The 14,279-nt window shown below is 36.9% G+C and overlaps 1 protein-coding gene and 2 long non-coding RNA genes across 3 annotated transcripts; 1 reads left to right on the forward strand and 2 right to left on the reverse strand.

Moving 5' to 3' along the window:
• Window positions 1-243: 243 nt before the first annotated feature.
• On the forward strand, window positions 244-10,851 carry LOC144652649 (uncharacterized). Its single transcript, XM_078512731.1, has 9 exons — window positions 244-506; window positions 1,895-2,123; window positions 6,684-6,847; window positions 7,853-7,939; window positions 8,206-8,253; window positions 8,374-8,432; window positions 8,586-8,654; window positions 9,089-9,267; window positions 9,850-10,851. The coding sequence occupies exons 1-9, from the start codon at window positions 387-389 to the stop codon at window positions 10,059-10,061; spliced, it is 1,167 nt and encodes a 388-aa protein (XP_078368857.1). The 5' UTR covers window positions 244-386; the 3' UTR covers window positions 10,062-10,851.
• On the reverse strand, window positions 2,931-3,624 carry LOC144652665 (uncharacterized). Its single transcript, XR_013570580.1, has 2 exons — window positions 3,536-3,624; window positions 2,931-3,208 (listed from the first exon to the last, which is right to left on the reverse strand). It is a non-coding gene; the product is annotated as an uncharacterized LOC144652665 (long non-coding RNA).
• Window positions 10,852-12,686: 1,835 nt separating the features above from the next.
• On the reverse strand, window positions 12,687-13,853 carry LOC144652659 (uncharacterized). The gene is made up of 2 exons (XR_013570570.1): window positions 13,515-13,853; window positions 12,687-13,258 (listed from the first exon to the last, which is right to left on the reverse strand). It is a non-coding gene; the product is annotated as an uncharacterized LOC144652659 (long non-coding RNA).
• Between the last annotated feature and the right edge of the window lie 426 nt (window positions 13,854-14,279).

The following is a 14,279-nucleotide window of genomic DNA, read 5'->3' on the forward strand; positions in this document are numbered from 1 at the left end:
CTAAAAATTCAACCCCCTAGAAGAGTTGATGTAGCTGCTGAGATGTTTCTCTCTCTTAAACTTGCTTTATTTAATGTCCTCTTGAAATTGAAAAGACTTCTACTGCACTCAGTGCTGTGTTGAAAACAGGGCGCCCCGGTTGAAAACATATGGGAGGATGCGAGATGCACGCGCGGTTGCTTTTTACCGCGGAAGGCCTGGTTCGGAGTATTTCCGGCTGCGCGGGCTTGCCACGTCACCATTTCCAACATGTCAGGATTCCTAACATGACGTTGATGCTAAAATTAGAACACTCGGTTGACAACAAGCGGAATACAGTTTTGCTCCACGTATAAACTGTACATGTTGGCAGGGTTGTGTTCACTTAAACCTTATAATTCGACAAAATGGTGGTAGACGTATCTCCTTCCACAGTTTCCTTGGATCACCTCTACGCGAAGAAAGACATTTTGCTCGAGGAAGATTTGTTTTCGAGCTCTGCGGATTTCCTCAACGCTTGGGCTCAGGTAAGCTGGCCTGGCAGACAGACAAAGTTATCATTGTATAAAGCTTGTAAGCAAAATATACCGTCTATTCGTTGTTAACTGCATAGATACCTCTCTTACAGTGTTCTAAATATATGTAGTTTGTTGATCTGACGCATGTTTCACAACCGAACAAATTCTAAGCTCGTTCAAAGTCCGCTGCATTCGATTCGCTTCTTCTCCAAATTCTAAATTCTTGCTTGAACGACAGGTTTGCCGTTGACATTTCAGTTTCAGCTTGGAAATTAAAAGCTATAATTTCTACTTAGTATTCAGAAATACACGTTCCAATGAGATGCTAAATTAAACTGGGTTAACATGCAGCTAAAAGAAATTGCATCATATATATTATTTGAATTTGTAGTCTGTGAGCTGCTAAATAAAAAGTTTGAGAGAGGGCAGGCGTATTTGGGGGCTCCTGCTTTGTATTGCCAAGTCATGCCATGCTTTCTTATTTTCTACATTTATAAAAGAGTTGCAGCTGTAGCCACATGTGTAGTGAACAACTTGTTGGAAAGATGACGTGTGTTTAGATGCCTTGTCCTGTATATTATTGTCAAACCAAACCATGTTTTGTTCAAACATGCTTGTCACCTACACATAAATGTATTGTGATATGCCGGCCAGTAGCTACATGTGTAGCAGAGGAACGAACTCACTGTTATCATTCACAGTGTTCCTGTCAAAGAAAGCTTTTGGCTGGCTCACATGATTGTACAAAATGTAGTTGCCTGTGGAAATTTAATTCAATTATTTTGGACAAAGTTTGCTGATCAGAAGGGGTGGTGAATGGTCCTTCAGAAAATGCATGTCTCGCACAAATTTAGTCAAATTTCAGGGGTCTTGTTCATCTTGAATTTTTCTTTGACGCCTTCTCGGAGTCTCAATTTCTTTTTCGAAGCTACATGTAAAAAGGTCTCGGGCTCGTAGAAAAGATATCAGTCTCGCCGTCTCGCAAAGTCTCTCGTTTACCATTCGACACCCCTATCAGGGTTTATTATTTTTTAAATAATTTTAACAACTTCAAATTTCCAAAGGATTGCATGCCCTAATATAAATTACATAAATGTCCTGGGAAAGAAATGCATACTGTTGTTACCGGTAATTGTCAGTGATCCACTTTTCAAATTGATATCAATTATGTTTTCCCCTGTCAGTAAAGAATCTGCTCTCTTTGGTTGTGATCATTCCTACTTTTTTGTAAATGTAATACAGAAAAAGCTGTAATTATTAATTTAAATAGAAGTTAAGTATTTGCTGCTACTTCCATCAGTACAGATGGATATCATGCTCTACATAATTTTATACCAAGTTTCAACAAGATAATCAGAGAATTTTGGAATGATCATTAATTTTGTAATTTTCCACAGGATAATTTTACCAGCAACAGTGATGATGATGGGATTCTGGATCTTCTGTTTGGACAAGACTTTCCAGACTTTGGTAGTGTTTCTCCACCTCGCAGCGAAAGCACCTCGTCTGATTCAGACATGACACCTAGTCCCAGTGCCATGGACGATGCCGAGTTGAGTGAAATTCTTAGCTCAACATCATCACCTGGTTTGCCACAAAACAGTGAAGATTTCACAATTGACCTCGGTAAGTATCACTATAAACTCAAAACCCATGAAAATCCCATTAATTTATTCATGGTAAATTCATGACATATTCAAAGCTTTTTCATGGGATTTTTCGTGGCTTTTTTCATGGGGTTTTTGCCATGAAAAAGGCATAAAAAAGGCATGAAAATCCTGTGAATATTTCCATATTCATGGCCCATGAAATCCCTCACATTACATGAAAGTCCTTTAAATACTCCTGAAAAAGCCATGAAAGTTCACTGAAGCAAGATACAGAATTTCATGGGTTTTTTATAGACCATGAAAATAAAGCCTGGTTTTTTCATGGTGTTGACTTTAATGGGCTTTTAATGGGTTCAAAAGTTTCATGGCTCATGAATATCCTTTGAATATGGAAATATTCATTGACCATGAAAATTTCTGATGGTTTTCATGGTGTTTTCATGATCAGACACCATCTGGTTCTCTAAAGTTTTCATGGGGTAGGTAAAGGCCCAAAAGCACCATGAAAATGCCTTAAAACAAATTTCACTTTTTTCATGGGTAAATCAAGCACACAAATACATGTAACATCAGTTTGCCGTTAAACTTCCATAAATAATGAATCCTATAAAATTGAACTAAAATAGATACGAGAATGCCCTGTGCTACACAAAAAATATTATGAAGAAACAAAAACAAGCAATAATACAAAACTGCACCAAAATACAATGAATGAGTCACAAGCCATGCACAGACAGCTTTATGGTTAATTAACAGCTAATATATAGATTGGTGACTGATACCAATAGATCAAGCAGCCCACATAAGATTTAAGACGAACAGAAACAATTTTGATTATTTATTTCACTGTTCTCACTAAATTTGCAGGATTTCTCATGTGACAAACATGTGTAGTGACTGCCATTGAAAGCCCTCAAATTTACAGTTGTTCAAGTTTCAAAGACTACATTTTCCTGCTAGATGTACATCCCTCTTATGATTAAAAAGTCTCAAAGTACCGATCATCAGTCATGTTTGTGAATTGTTTTTCACTTAGCTTTTTAAAAATCATGACATTGCTCTGTTGGTGAATGTCTTCATCGAGCTTTTCTGCTGCAATACCTACAAAAGCACAAAGCAACATTCGATTAAAATCAGATCTTCTCTGGGCGTGGAATACACACTTTAATAGCACAATTATTCATAACAGAAACATACTTTGAGATCGATTTCTATCACAAGTTTAGGTGCTATCTTTTAAATAAGTTTCTAAAACAACTTTAAGCTTCAGCTCAAGCTTATTTATGAATAATTGCAGGAACAAAGCATACATTTATGCATGTATGCAGATCAACATCACACTGACTGCTGATTAATTCCGAGGGGATTGTTACAAAAACCTTTATCTAAACTATTACTTTTAAAAACCACACGATTCTTTCTACTCACATTCTCTTTTAGAGGTGAAAAATCTTGATTTTGTTGCTTTTAGAATCATTTCAAGAGGTATAGTTCTTCGGTTCTCTGCCAGTTCTTCGACCGTTGAAATCGCGCGCCTAAAAAGAGCCTTGCATCATGGGATAGATTAACTGGTTCTCAGGGCCTTCTCGTCCAAATCCAAGATGGCGGTGCGTGTAGCCGAATTTCACAAACACACTCGGCTTTTTACGCCATTTAATGGCGTTCTGTTGTCTGGAAAGTAGCCAGGAAACGTTTAAAGAAGCATATGATGGTTCCAAGCAATTTTACTAACGGATTTGGGACATTATTGACTTTCATTGAGAGAAAGACGAAGTATAGGGTTAGTCAAGTTGGAACTTGAGGAGTTCGAACGCTCCCGAACACTGTGGAGTGTGCTCCATGAAACTTATGTGGGATTCCATTGCAATATCTTTTCGCTCAACCTTGAGCATTCCAAACGGTAAACTGACTGCTTTGGAAATTATTTTGTGTGCATATGGTATATCAGCAATAACAACGATGCGAGTTTCCCGCATGGTGGATTTTCAAGATCAAACTAAAAATTAATCAAGCGTACGTGCGATGCATATGTACATGTTGCTGTTTGAACATTGTTGATGGGAATGTAAGTATTTATAAATTAAGACCAGTAGAGTGTTAAGTGAAAGTTGTATTACACAATGAAACAGTTATGGTACCTTGAGGTTCTTGAATTTGTGCACTGTTCATAATTGTGCCTGAATTCGGTTTTGACCAGGTGTACAGGTACACAAGAGCTGACACAAAAGGCCAAACAAAAAACAACAGCTAAACAATGACTCCCAAACAAGAACAATACAATGGTTATTCCCTTGTGCACTGGTACAAAAGGACATAGCCCAAAATTCTTTCCTGTTGATCTAAAAGTTTTAAACATCAACCAATGCACATATAAAACATTTATAACCGATACCGCTACCAAAGGAATACATGTATGCTTCATGACATTGCATTTTTTGATATGTGAGAATCTGATGTTTAATAATGAACCATTAAAATTCTATTCTTGATATTTATGATGAATATTCTTTAATTTCTAAGTTAGCAAACACTATTTTAATGGTAAATTAATGGCCATGAAACCATGTGATCATGGCTTATGAAACATTTTCATTTTAATAAGATCATAACAACACGAATGGCTAGGACAATAGTACAGGCTTGTGCTAATATTACTGCAAAGTGTAGTTTATAGCTTCTGATCACTAGTTTGAATCCAGAGATGGGATACCCAGATCCAGGCATTCACCCTTCTTGCGAGTACTTTGTGTACATTGAACTTTTCTAAGGAAGGTTAGTTCAGTCAAAGCCAATGTTAACTTTCTTTTTCTTTTGTCGATATTAGTGTCTCATTTATAATCCCAGGGGGGGTACTCGAAGTATACATGACGGGGGCATCCAACGAATTTTTTTGGGTTGAAAATTTATACGCTCGGTATTTTTTTGGGTCAAGAGATCTGTCACGTATTTTTTAGGTCTTACGTGTATTTTTTTGGGTCTTATCTCCGAGCAAACTTTTCGTTTCAGGTTTTCGTTGCGATCAGTGGATCAGAAAAATATTCATTTGGTTTGGAAATTTTGATGCCAGGTATTTTTTTGGGTCTAAAATTTTAGGCTTGTGTATTTTTTGGGGGTTTGCAATATGAAGTTCTGTCGGACCCCCCCCAACATGTATACTTCGAGTACCCCCCTGGGTTTATAATATTGTAGAAATTTAAAAGTATTTCCTGCTTAATTAAAATATAATTTAGTTAGCAATATTATCAAGTGCATATAATTGTATATAAATTACATTGTTTTTGTTAAAAATTTTAACCTGTTCATTAATGAGGCAGATGTCACACAATTCTAGGCAACTTTGGCATTGACCAACTGTTCGTAGAATTGACTAACATAATAAGAACTTACAAAAAAGCAAAAAGGGGCATGGATGAGCAAAATTCAAGAAGATTTAAACAGATTGTGGGTTAATTTGAAAAATGTCAGCATGACCTTTTTCATGTTTATCTCAATTTGAATGAAAGTTTCATTTTCAATATACTGTATGCCAGAAATTCATTTATTCACACCAATTTCCTCTGCCAATTTAATTAAAGAAAATGAATAGAATTAACTGTAATACAGTGGCCTAGCCACTTTAAAACTCAACTATTGTCATTCATCTTGAATGTTCTTTAATTTTTAAGTAGGACAACATTAATTTAATGCAAAATTCATAAACCATGAATTTTTTAATGGTTAATTCATGACCATAAAATTCTATGATCCAAAAGTTTACTTTCATGAGTCATGAAAATGTTTTTCACGAGCCATGAAATTGTAGAGTTTGAAAACTCTTCAGTTTCATGGCTCATGAAAACATTTTTCATGAGTCATGAAATTGAACCTTCAATAAATTTTTTTTTTTTCATGGGTGATGAAAAATTGTGAAAATGGACTTCATGGCATGTTTTCATGGTGCATTGCTATTCGACATGATTTTTCAAGGGAAATTCATGACCCATGAAAGTGCCAATTTTAACTTTCATGGGTCATGAAAAATATTTGCCATTTTTTCATAGGAATTTTATGGCCACAGATATGGCCATGAAAATCATTTTTGCGTCTTTCATGGGCCATGAAATCAATTTCATGACCTTTTCAAGGGATTTTAATGGCATTTTAATGGAATGGTGAGTTCATAGTGTATTGAATACGTGCATGTATTATAAGTGTTCATAAATTAAGTTTACAGTAAAGATTCATTAGGGCTTCGGAAAGAACATTACAGTCAACTCTCTGTAAAATGGATACCTTCGGGGCAGACTCCAACTGACCGTCTTAGAGAGGTGTCTGTCTTATAGGGAGTTTAGTTATAGTAAAATGACTAAGAAATGGCAGGGATGGGACCCACAAGGTTTCCATCTTATGGAGGTGTCCGTCTTAAAGGGACCAAGTCCATCAAGAGAGAGATACAGTGTACATGTAACTGTATTCCATATGAGTATGCAATGTTTTTGTTTTCAAGAATAATGTTTTTTTTAGTAATTTAAAAAAATATCTGGCAAAATCCTTGTCCAATATTGTTTTTAACCATCTTTTACCGTTGTCTTGATAGGGTGGAATGTTGATTTTGATCTTCCTGACCTTGAGGGAAGCACCAATGGTACAGAGTTAACAACTGTCACATCCAGCCTACCAACAACAGTAATGTCACCCTCAGTTACAACCAGTCAATCCACGACTTCTGTCAGTCTGCCAACCTCTTCCTATACTAGCAAGGTATGTATAACACAAGCACTGGACAGATTCTTGTGTTAATGTGTATAGATTCATGTGTTGATTGATGTGGATTGATATGGTTTCATGTGATTTAAATTTATCTCTGGTTTAATTTGAAATTTTGAACCAAATATAAAATTAAGCTACAACACAGGGTTCAAAATAACAGCCGGCTGTCGGCGGTAGCCAGCACTTTGACAACACTTGCCGGCTACTACGGAAGAAATAGAATATTATGCCTTGATCGGCCAACTGAAATCAAAGTTGCTGGAATGTTGAAGTAAACATTTCATATCAGACAATAAAGCAGCTACAGGGCTAGAGAGTGCGACTCACTGCGTTAATGCGACCAAAATTTCATTTTTGGCGCCTAAAACTTTAGGTTTTACGGTTTTACATGTACGACTTCATTTCTGTGTTAAGGTGAATAACGGGCTGCCCCACCTTCTCAGGTATTTTGTCCCTCCAGAAAAGTATATTGGAAGATCTTATTTACTTCTCAAACACTCAAAATAAGAAAAGAAGTCACATTGCTCCAATCCATTCTTTTGAAATGCCGTAAAACATTCCATCACTTCCGAAAGCTTGCAAAGGGCTGACTGTGTTTGAAATTGCCCCAGAATACATTGCAAACCTCTGGGTACATCCTATGGTTACGTCATGTATGCAAATGGATGGTGTCCCTTGAAAATGCATGGCTCTTTTAACAGCCGGGAAAAAATGAGCCTTGGCAAAAAAAGCCGACAAATTCAGGCTAAAAACGAAATTTTATTTTGAACCCTGCAACATATTACTGACAGATCTACAGGATATATATTATGGAATTGTTTTTAAAATCTCGGAATCGAATACCAGTGACTCAAGCTTGACGAGCTTTTAAATCACCCTTACCGTTACCACTAATTAAAATTAAAAAATGCTTTTTTCTTGCAACATTGTAAATTGATACACTTGATTGAATCCCAGGTTGTTAACTGAATGTAACATTGTTTCCTTTTTCATCAGTCAAAGATCTTGGTTCTTTCAAGTGAGGAACAAAGATTGCTAGAAATGGAAGGCGTTTCATTACCCACAGATTTGCCACTCACTAAGGTAAAAACAATATAATGACAAGAATAATGTACACATGCACGTGTACCGGTAGCTTGTTGTAACTGTACTTGTAGTTTGTTTTACTTGTTGTAAAAGATGCACAGATCTTACATATCTTTCATGAAAACAATTTGAAAACTTCTCGAGAGAAACGAGATGCATCTCGTGAGACGGTGGTAACTTATATTTGAGCGGTACTGTATTTCTGCCGTCTAGTTTCCAGTGATTAAGAAGTTTGTGTCGTGTTTTTTTTTTCGTTGCTGTAGGCTGAAGAAAAAGTTTTGAAGAAAGTGAGGAGAAAAATAAAGAACAAGGTAAATTTTGACGTCGGTTGCTTGATGAAGTGGTCAGCGGCCATATTAATATATAAAATCCAATTCAAATGTGTTTTACTTTTAGGTAATAAAACTTTTTTCTTTTCTTTTTACTTTTAGCAATCAGCACAAGACAGTAGAAGAAAGAAGAAGGATTATGTTGATGGACTTGAGAAAAGGTAACGTAACCCCACCTCAAACATAAAACTTGGTTCGTGTCAACTTTTTCATGAAACATTTTCATGAAATGCTGTTTAGATGTGTGAATGTGGGATAAGTGGAGATTGATTAATTGTCTTGATTGGATTTTTTTTTAATTGATTTTGTATTAGGGTCAAAGCCTGCACAGAACTTAACCATAACTTGTCCAGGAAAGTAAACACTTTGGAGGAACAAAACAAGTGAGTTATGAGGTCTTTAGAAATAAAATTGATTTGCAAAATCACAGTAGTGAGTACTATAACCAACTCTACAGTTAGGGGACTCAATCAGAAGAAACAGGAAATTATTTATGTTGAAGAATTTCTTACCCAACTCTCTGAGCTTCAGAGTCAAGTAAAATAACTATTGAAATATATTTATATTTGAAAATGGCTTAGCTGAAGTTAATTTGGGGTTCTCAATTTAATATCAGAGATTTCTTTATACAAGATGTTGGTGGGGGTTCCTTGGGGGAGGGTTGGGAAGGGGGGGCTATCTACTTTTCACAGGTAGGGATGGTTCTTATTTTATGGAACTTTCCTAATAACTAAATTACCATTAAAGATTATTGCAACAGTAACAATCTTGGTGGTTTATAACAGCCAATGTTCACGCAAAATTAATGTCCTTCTAGGTCCCTTCTTGATCAGCTGAAAGAGCTCCAAGCACTCGTAGCATCCACACACCCAACAAAGGCTCAAGCAGGAACATGTTTGATGGTGCTGTTTTTGGCCTTTGGTTTGGTCCTCTTTCCCATCAATAAAATGCCAGGAGAACAGGAGAACTCTGTGACATCATACGCCCCAGCTATCGGTAAGTCAAATTGTTTTAAAATTACATGTACATGAAAGGGTAAAAAAATGCATGTAGTTTTATTGTCATGCAGCATTAAGTGCCATTATCATCATAATTAAGTTTCATTATCGTCACTATCATTTTCGGTTTGCTAGATAAAAAAATCTATTTTTTCGTTCTTTCCCCCTGCCCTGTGTGTTATCCACAGTTTGTTGCACGTAAATGTTATCTGCGATGCCCAAGTTCTGTGGTTCTACATTTATTTCATCACCGCTTTATTTTTGCCATGTATTTGTGTCAGATGAGTGGAAATATAGTATTAAAGGCATGCTCACACTTCTGTGGTCATTTTACCCATTTCTTTTACCTCCTTGTAAGGCAAAATATAACACTTGTTCCAAATTTACAGGTGCAAAGAAATGAAATTTTTCAGCGTGCCCTTTGGGCAAGTTGTAGCCAGGATGTACTAGCCTGAAAGTCAGCTTTGCTAGCTCCCCAAAATTCTCATAACACCACGCTCGCCATGCTTCACTTGCCCGTTGAACGTTGCAAAAGAAGCTGATTTCCCAATCTAATATAATTTAAAATGATTCCTTGCAGTTCGATCACGGACGCTTCTTCAAGTACAAGAGGAATATCCCGAGGAAGTTCCAGATGCAATACAATTCAATTTGAGCAGCTCTCACTATCTGAATGCAGCAGCTTCCCCCATCGCATCACAAAACAAAGACTCGATTGGGGAAGTCACACTAGAGGTTTCAGATATTGACAGAAAGAGTCAAGAAAATAAAATAAAAACTCAGAAGCGGTAATTTATAGCAATGGTCGCCCTCAGTGTGTAAATAAGAGTAGCTTAGTTTAGATGAGTTGTTTTATAATTTTATTTTAAATATTATGTGTTACAGTGATAAGTCTATACAGCTTGTACTTACCAAATATTATTTTCCAATTAGTTTTTGACATCTCTTTGACAGCATTTTGATGGGATTCATGTAGTTCAACCAATCATAATCCATGACAGTTTAAGGAAGAGTTGATGTGAAAATGTCAGAGTTCCTGTCAGCACATGTTGCCATGGCAACTCTACCCACACGTGATTGTGATTGGCTGATTCAAAACGCTGATTTACAACCGGTCTTACTGGCAACTTACATAATTCTCAAAAGCCTTTCCTTTTTTCACGCAATCTTCTTCCCTTTTTAACTAGTCTTCTATTATTTCAAATTCAGTTGTTAATATTTTTGTCTTAGAAGAGGAGGGTATATCCAATAGTAAGACATTTTTGTAAAAACATACTGTGTACAAAAACGTTATTATGAAAAACATTTTATTTTCAAATTAAAAGACTGCTAGAAAAAGAGTTGTCCAACTTTTCTTATTTCTGGGAACATCACGTATTCTTTGTATTACAAAAATCTAGTGCACTTGTTATTAAAATAATAATTGTGATGTAAATATATAAATATATAGTTAGCAAAGTCAAACTGCCATTTCACTCTTCTGTGAAACAGATACGGTTCTTATGGTCATTGCTTTATCAAAGTTCATTATTTGTAAAAAAAAAGAAACAATAAAAAGGTAATAAAATATGGTCAAGAAATTCTTTAGTAATGGTAGTCTTTGCAGTACAGGGCAGTTGAAAAACATCTCACCTCCTGTGTGTAAGTATTTTCATTTTGTATTGACTTGTTTAAATGAATAAAAATAATAATAATAATAAAAACTCATAAAAAACCCAGGAGCTCTTAGAGACTGGGATCCCCCAAGGGAAGTTGTATCTAACTTGAAGTGGGGGGGACCCTGGGGTATCAAGAGGGAGATTGGGAGGCAGGGTTCATAAAGGTCATGCAAAAACCTGGAAAGTCATGGAGTTATAGAATTTCATTTTCCAGGCCTGGAAAGTCATGGAATTTAAGTTTGGGTCATGGAAAGTCTTGGAAAAAGGTATTGATAGTACAAAATAAATAGGCAAGTTATTTTTGTGAAGAAAAGAGTAAAAACTTACCCAAAATTAAGATAATTTTGGAAAATTTCAAAAAAAAAAATGGTCAAACTTAGGTCATGGAAAACTTTGAAATGTCATGAGAACATACAGTTTCAGCTTATCAAAACAGTATGGGTGCCAACCGGAAGTTATTGCTTTTGGCACGCTTTCCCCTTTCATCAGTAGGGACCTTAAGATACGAGGACGGGAAGGCCAGGACGGCGACGGCAGTGGCCGCGGGAAATTCACGCGGGTCCCGTCATGTCGCTAAAGATAAAATGCTTAAGATGTGTATTTTCGTACAAGACGGCGACGTCAATAATTTGAGCTTTATAAAAGCACTTTACAAAACTAATCCTTTCGAGTTGGTAGAAATCATTTCCTATCAAACTTAGACGATTATGAACGGAAAACGCTGAATTTGTTCTTCTTGATTTATATAAAGCAAACACCTAAGTATTTAATAAAGGATTCAACATTTCCGTATGAATAAACTAACACGAAAACACTGCACGAAACGATCTGGCCTGGTTCAGATGAGTGACCTAGAAAAAAGGGTACAATCACATTCTCAAAGAAGCAGTGGCTTTCCTTTTTTCACCAGAGCGTCAAAAATCCTGTCGACAATCCTAACTTCGTGCAAATGTTGCATCTGTAATTGTATTTAACAAGAATTTGCAATAAACAAACACAACATCAAGTTCCGGCCGGGTATTCACAACTGAAGATCGATTTTTTTATGTACATTTATTAAATTTGCTCGACAGATGCTTTCAGTGCACTCGTTCATACATAATTTTCTCAACTGTACTTACACTGATTAATTTTCTTTGCAGGTTTCCTTTTCCGCTTGATCACTCGCGATACCGGCGTGATAGCGACTGAAACTCAAATGAACAGACGAAGAATATTTTCACATTTTGTCGAAATTCAACGTATTTCTACGCTACAATCACGAAAAATGCGAACTTAATAAACATTCTCGTCGGTATAACCGAAAATAACGTCGATTAGAACATTTTCGGAGCTAAAACAAGCGTAAAATACTCACGTTCTCGATACGACGGCAAATCGGGTGAAATGCCGTCCTCGACGAGAAGAGGACGGCCGGGAGATGAGTCGAGAGGTCTCGTGCGCATGCCTGATTGTCTAAATTTACTTCCGGTAGCCGTCCTAGCTCGTCCCGTCCTGGTATCTTAAGGTCCCTAGTGAAGTACGTAGAAGACGTTTTTAGCATTCACAACTTTTGTTTATTTAAATTGTGGGCCTTTTTGCAAAAATACGCACCAAATAAGAGAACATTCGATGTCCGCTGTCCGTGACTCAAACGCTTGATGACAACTTGCGTCATGCAATCCAGGAAAGGAAACCGGAACCGGAAAAATCCTTTAAATGTAACATGCTAATTGACACGCTTCATTTGACACGCGTAAATTGACGAGGGTACTTAGAGTGAATTGCCACACGTTTAATTCCGTTTCTTTTATACAATAAATAAATATAGCATCATAAAGTCCATCAGTGTCTCGTTTTTGTATAAATTCAGTGCTATTTACAATATCAAATCAATTCAAAATAATAATACTTCATCTTCATAGGCAAAGCGGCCGTCTGCAAGCTTTGTTTGGCTTTCGTTGTTCCTGTTCTGTAATATTTCTCAATTTTCCTACTATGTCGTAGTTTTTCTTAGCTTGGCTTGCCAGGTATCGCATCAGCACCGCAAAATATTCCTCTTTTAAGTAGTCCCATTTATCCACTACGTTGCAGAGTGAAGACTCAGGGTGCTGTTATTAAGATCATCGCCGATCGCTCTCAAAGCTTCGCCAATTTCTCTAGATCTCCTCAGCTCTTTGCAACATTGACCGATAGGCCGTTGGACCGTTAAATTATTTTCATTCTGTGTGCTTCTCTCCTCTCTAGACCCTCCAGAATGGCGACTTCTTCGGCGGAAGATAGAGGATCTTCGTCTCGGTTGGGGCTCGCTTGTGTTGTCAGTTCGTCTGAAGAACCTGAACCCCATCAAGCCTGTGTGATTATGATACAAACGTCGGTCATGAAATTATCGAAGACTGTAGCCTTTATCTCCGTTAGAAAGACGAAACATCAGCTATTGGGTTTACATTTCAAATCAAACCAGCTAGCTTTGTAATTTAGGTGAGACAAATCAAATACGTGATATCAAAATTAAAAGGAAATGTTCGAAGACAAATTAAAATACGTTTCGTTGACACTAAGTGTGAATCATGCAAGTAGTACGATAACATCATTCGATTTAACTAACCTGATAAACGGCTTTTCACTTCAGAGAGCTTCGTTTTGATTCAATTGAAGGTTTGTGTTTCGATAACTTCTCAGTTTTCTTCCCAAATAATAAATTTCGGATAAAATCGTGACCTTTTATATGCTTACTTCCTTATTTGAGAACCTTTACGTCATCGGAGTGACGTAAGTACGTATGACTAATGACCTTTAAACAAAAAGAGAAAAGGGAAAACCCTTTTGACGTCAAATCGGAAATGGCGTTTACCGATGTTGCTAGCACGGCATGTCAGGCGCTGATTGGCCGCACGTGGACAACAGGGAACTTTCCCTATTAGCATGTAAAGCAGGAAGTTAAAGTTTTCTCCGAAATCTATTTGTAGAGACCGACGAAGCGGATGGTCACGTGAGCACCCTCTCTCTCATGAAATGTAAACAGGTTTAAACAAGCCACAGGAAGTAAACTAATAAATTCCGGCTTTGTGCTAAAACAAGTCTGCTTTTTACTGCTTCCTCGCCCTTTGCGCATTTAAAACTTAGTTTATAATGCGAATCCTGGGCTTTTTTGAACGAGAGTGAACGAGCTTTTGTGAACGAGAAGGCTAAACTGGCTTGAGAACGACAGTAGGCGACGTGACATGAATGTATCACGCAATTTTGCTCCTCGTAGACGCTGTCACGCACGCCCCAAAATCTGCGTAGGAGGCTACTTGTTTCTCTAATAAAAGGAAAAAAAAATAAGTGGGCAAATAATCCCGTTCAGTTACTAATTATATATGGACAAGAA

This window comes from Oculina patagonica, chromosome 1 (assembly GCF_052425735.1).
Source record: "Oculina patagonica isolate OP01 chromosome 1, crgOcupat, whole genome shotgun sequence".
NCBI classification, from domain to species: Eukaryota; Metazoa; Cnidaria; class Anthozoa; order Scleractinia; family Oculinidae; genus Oculina; species Oculina patagonica.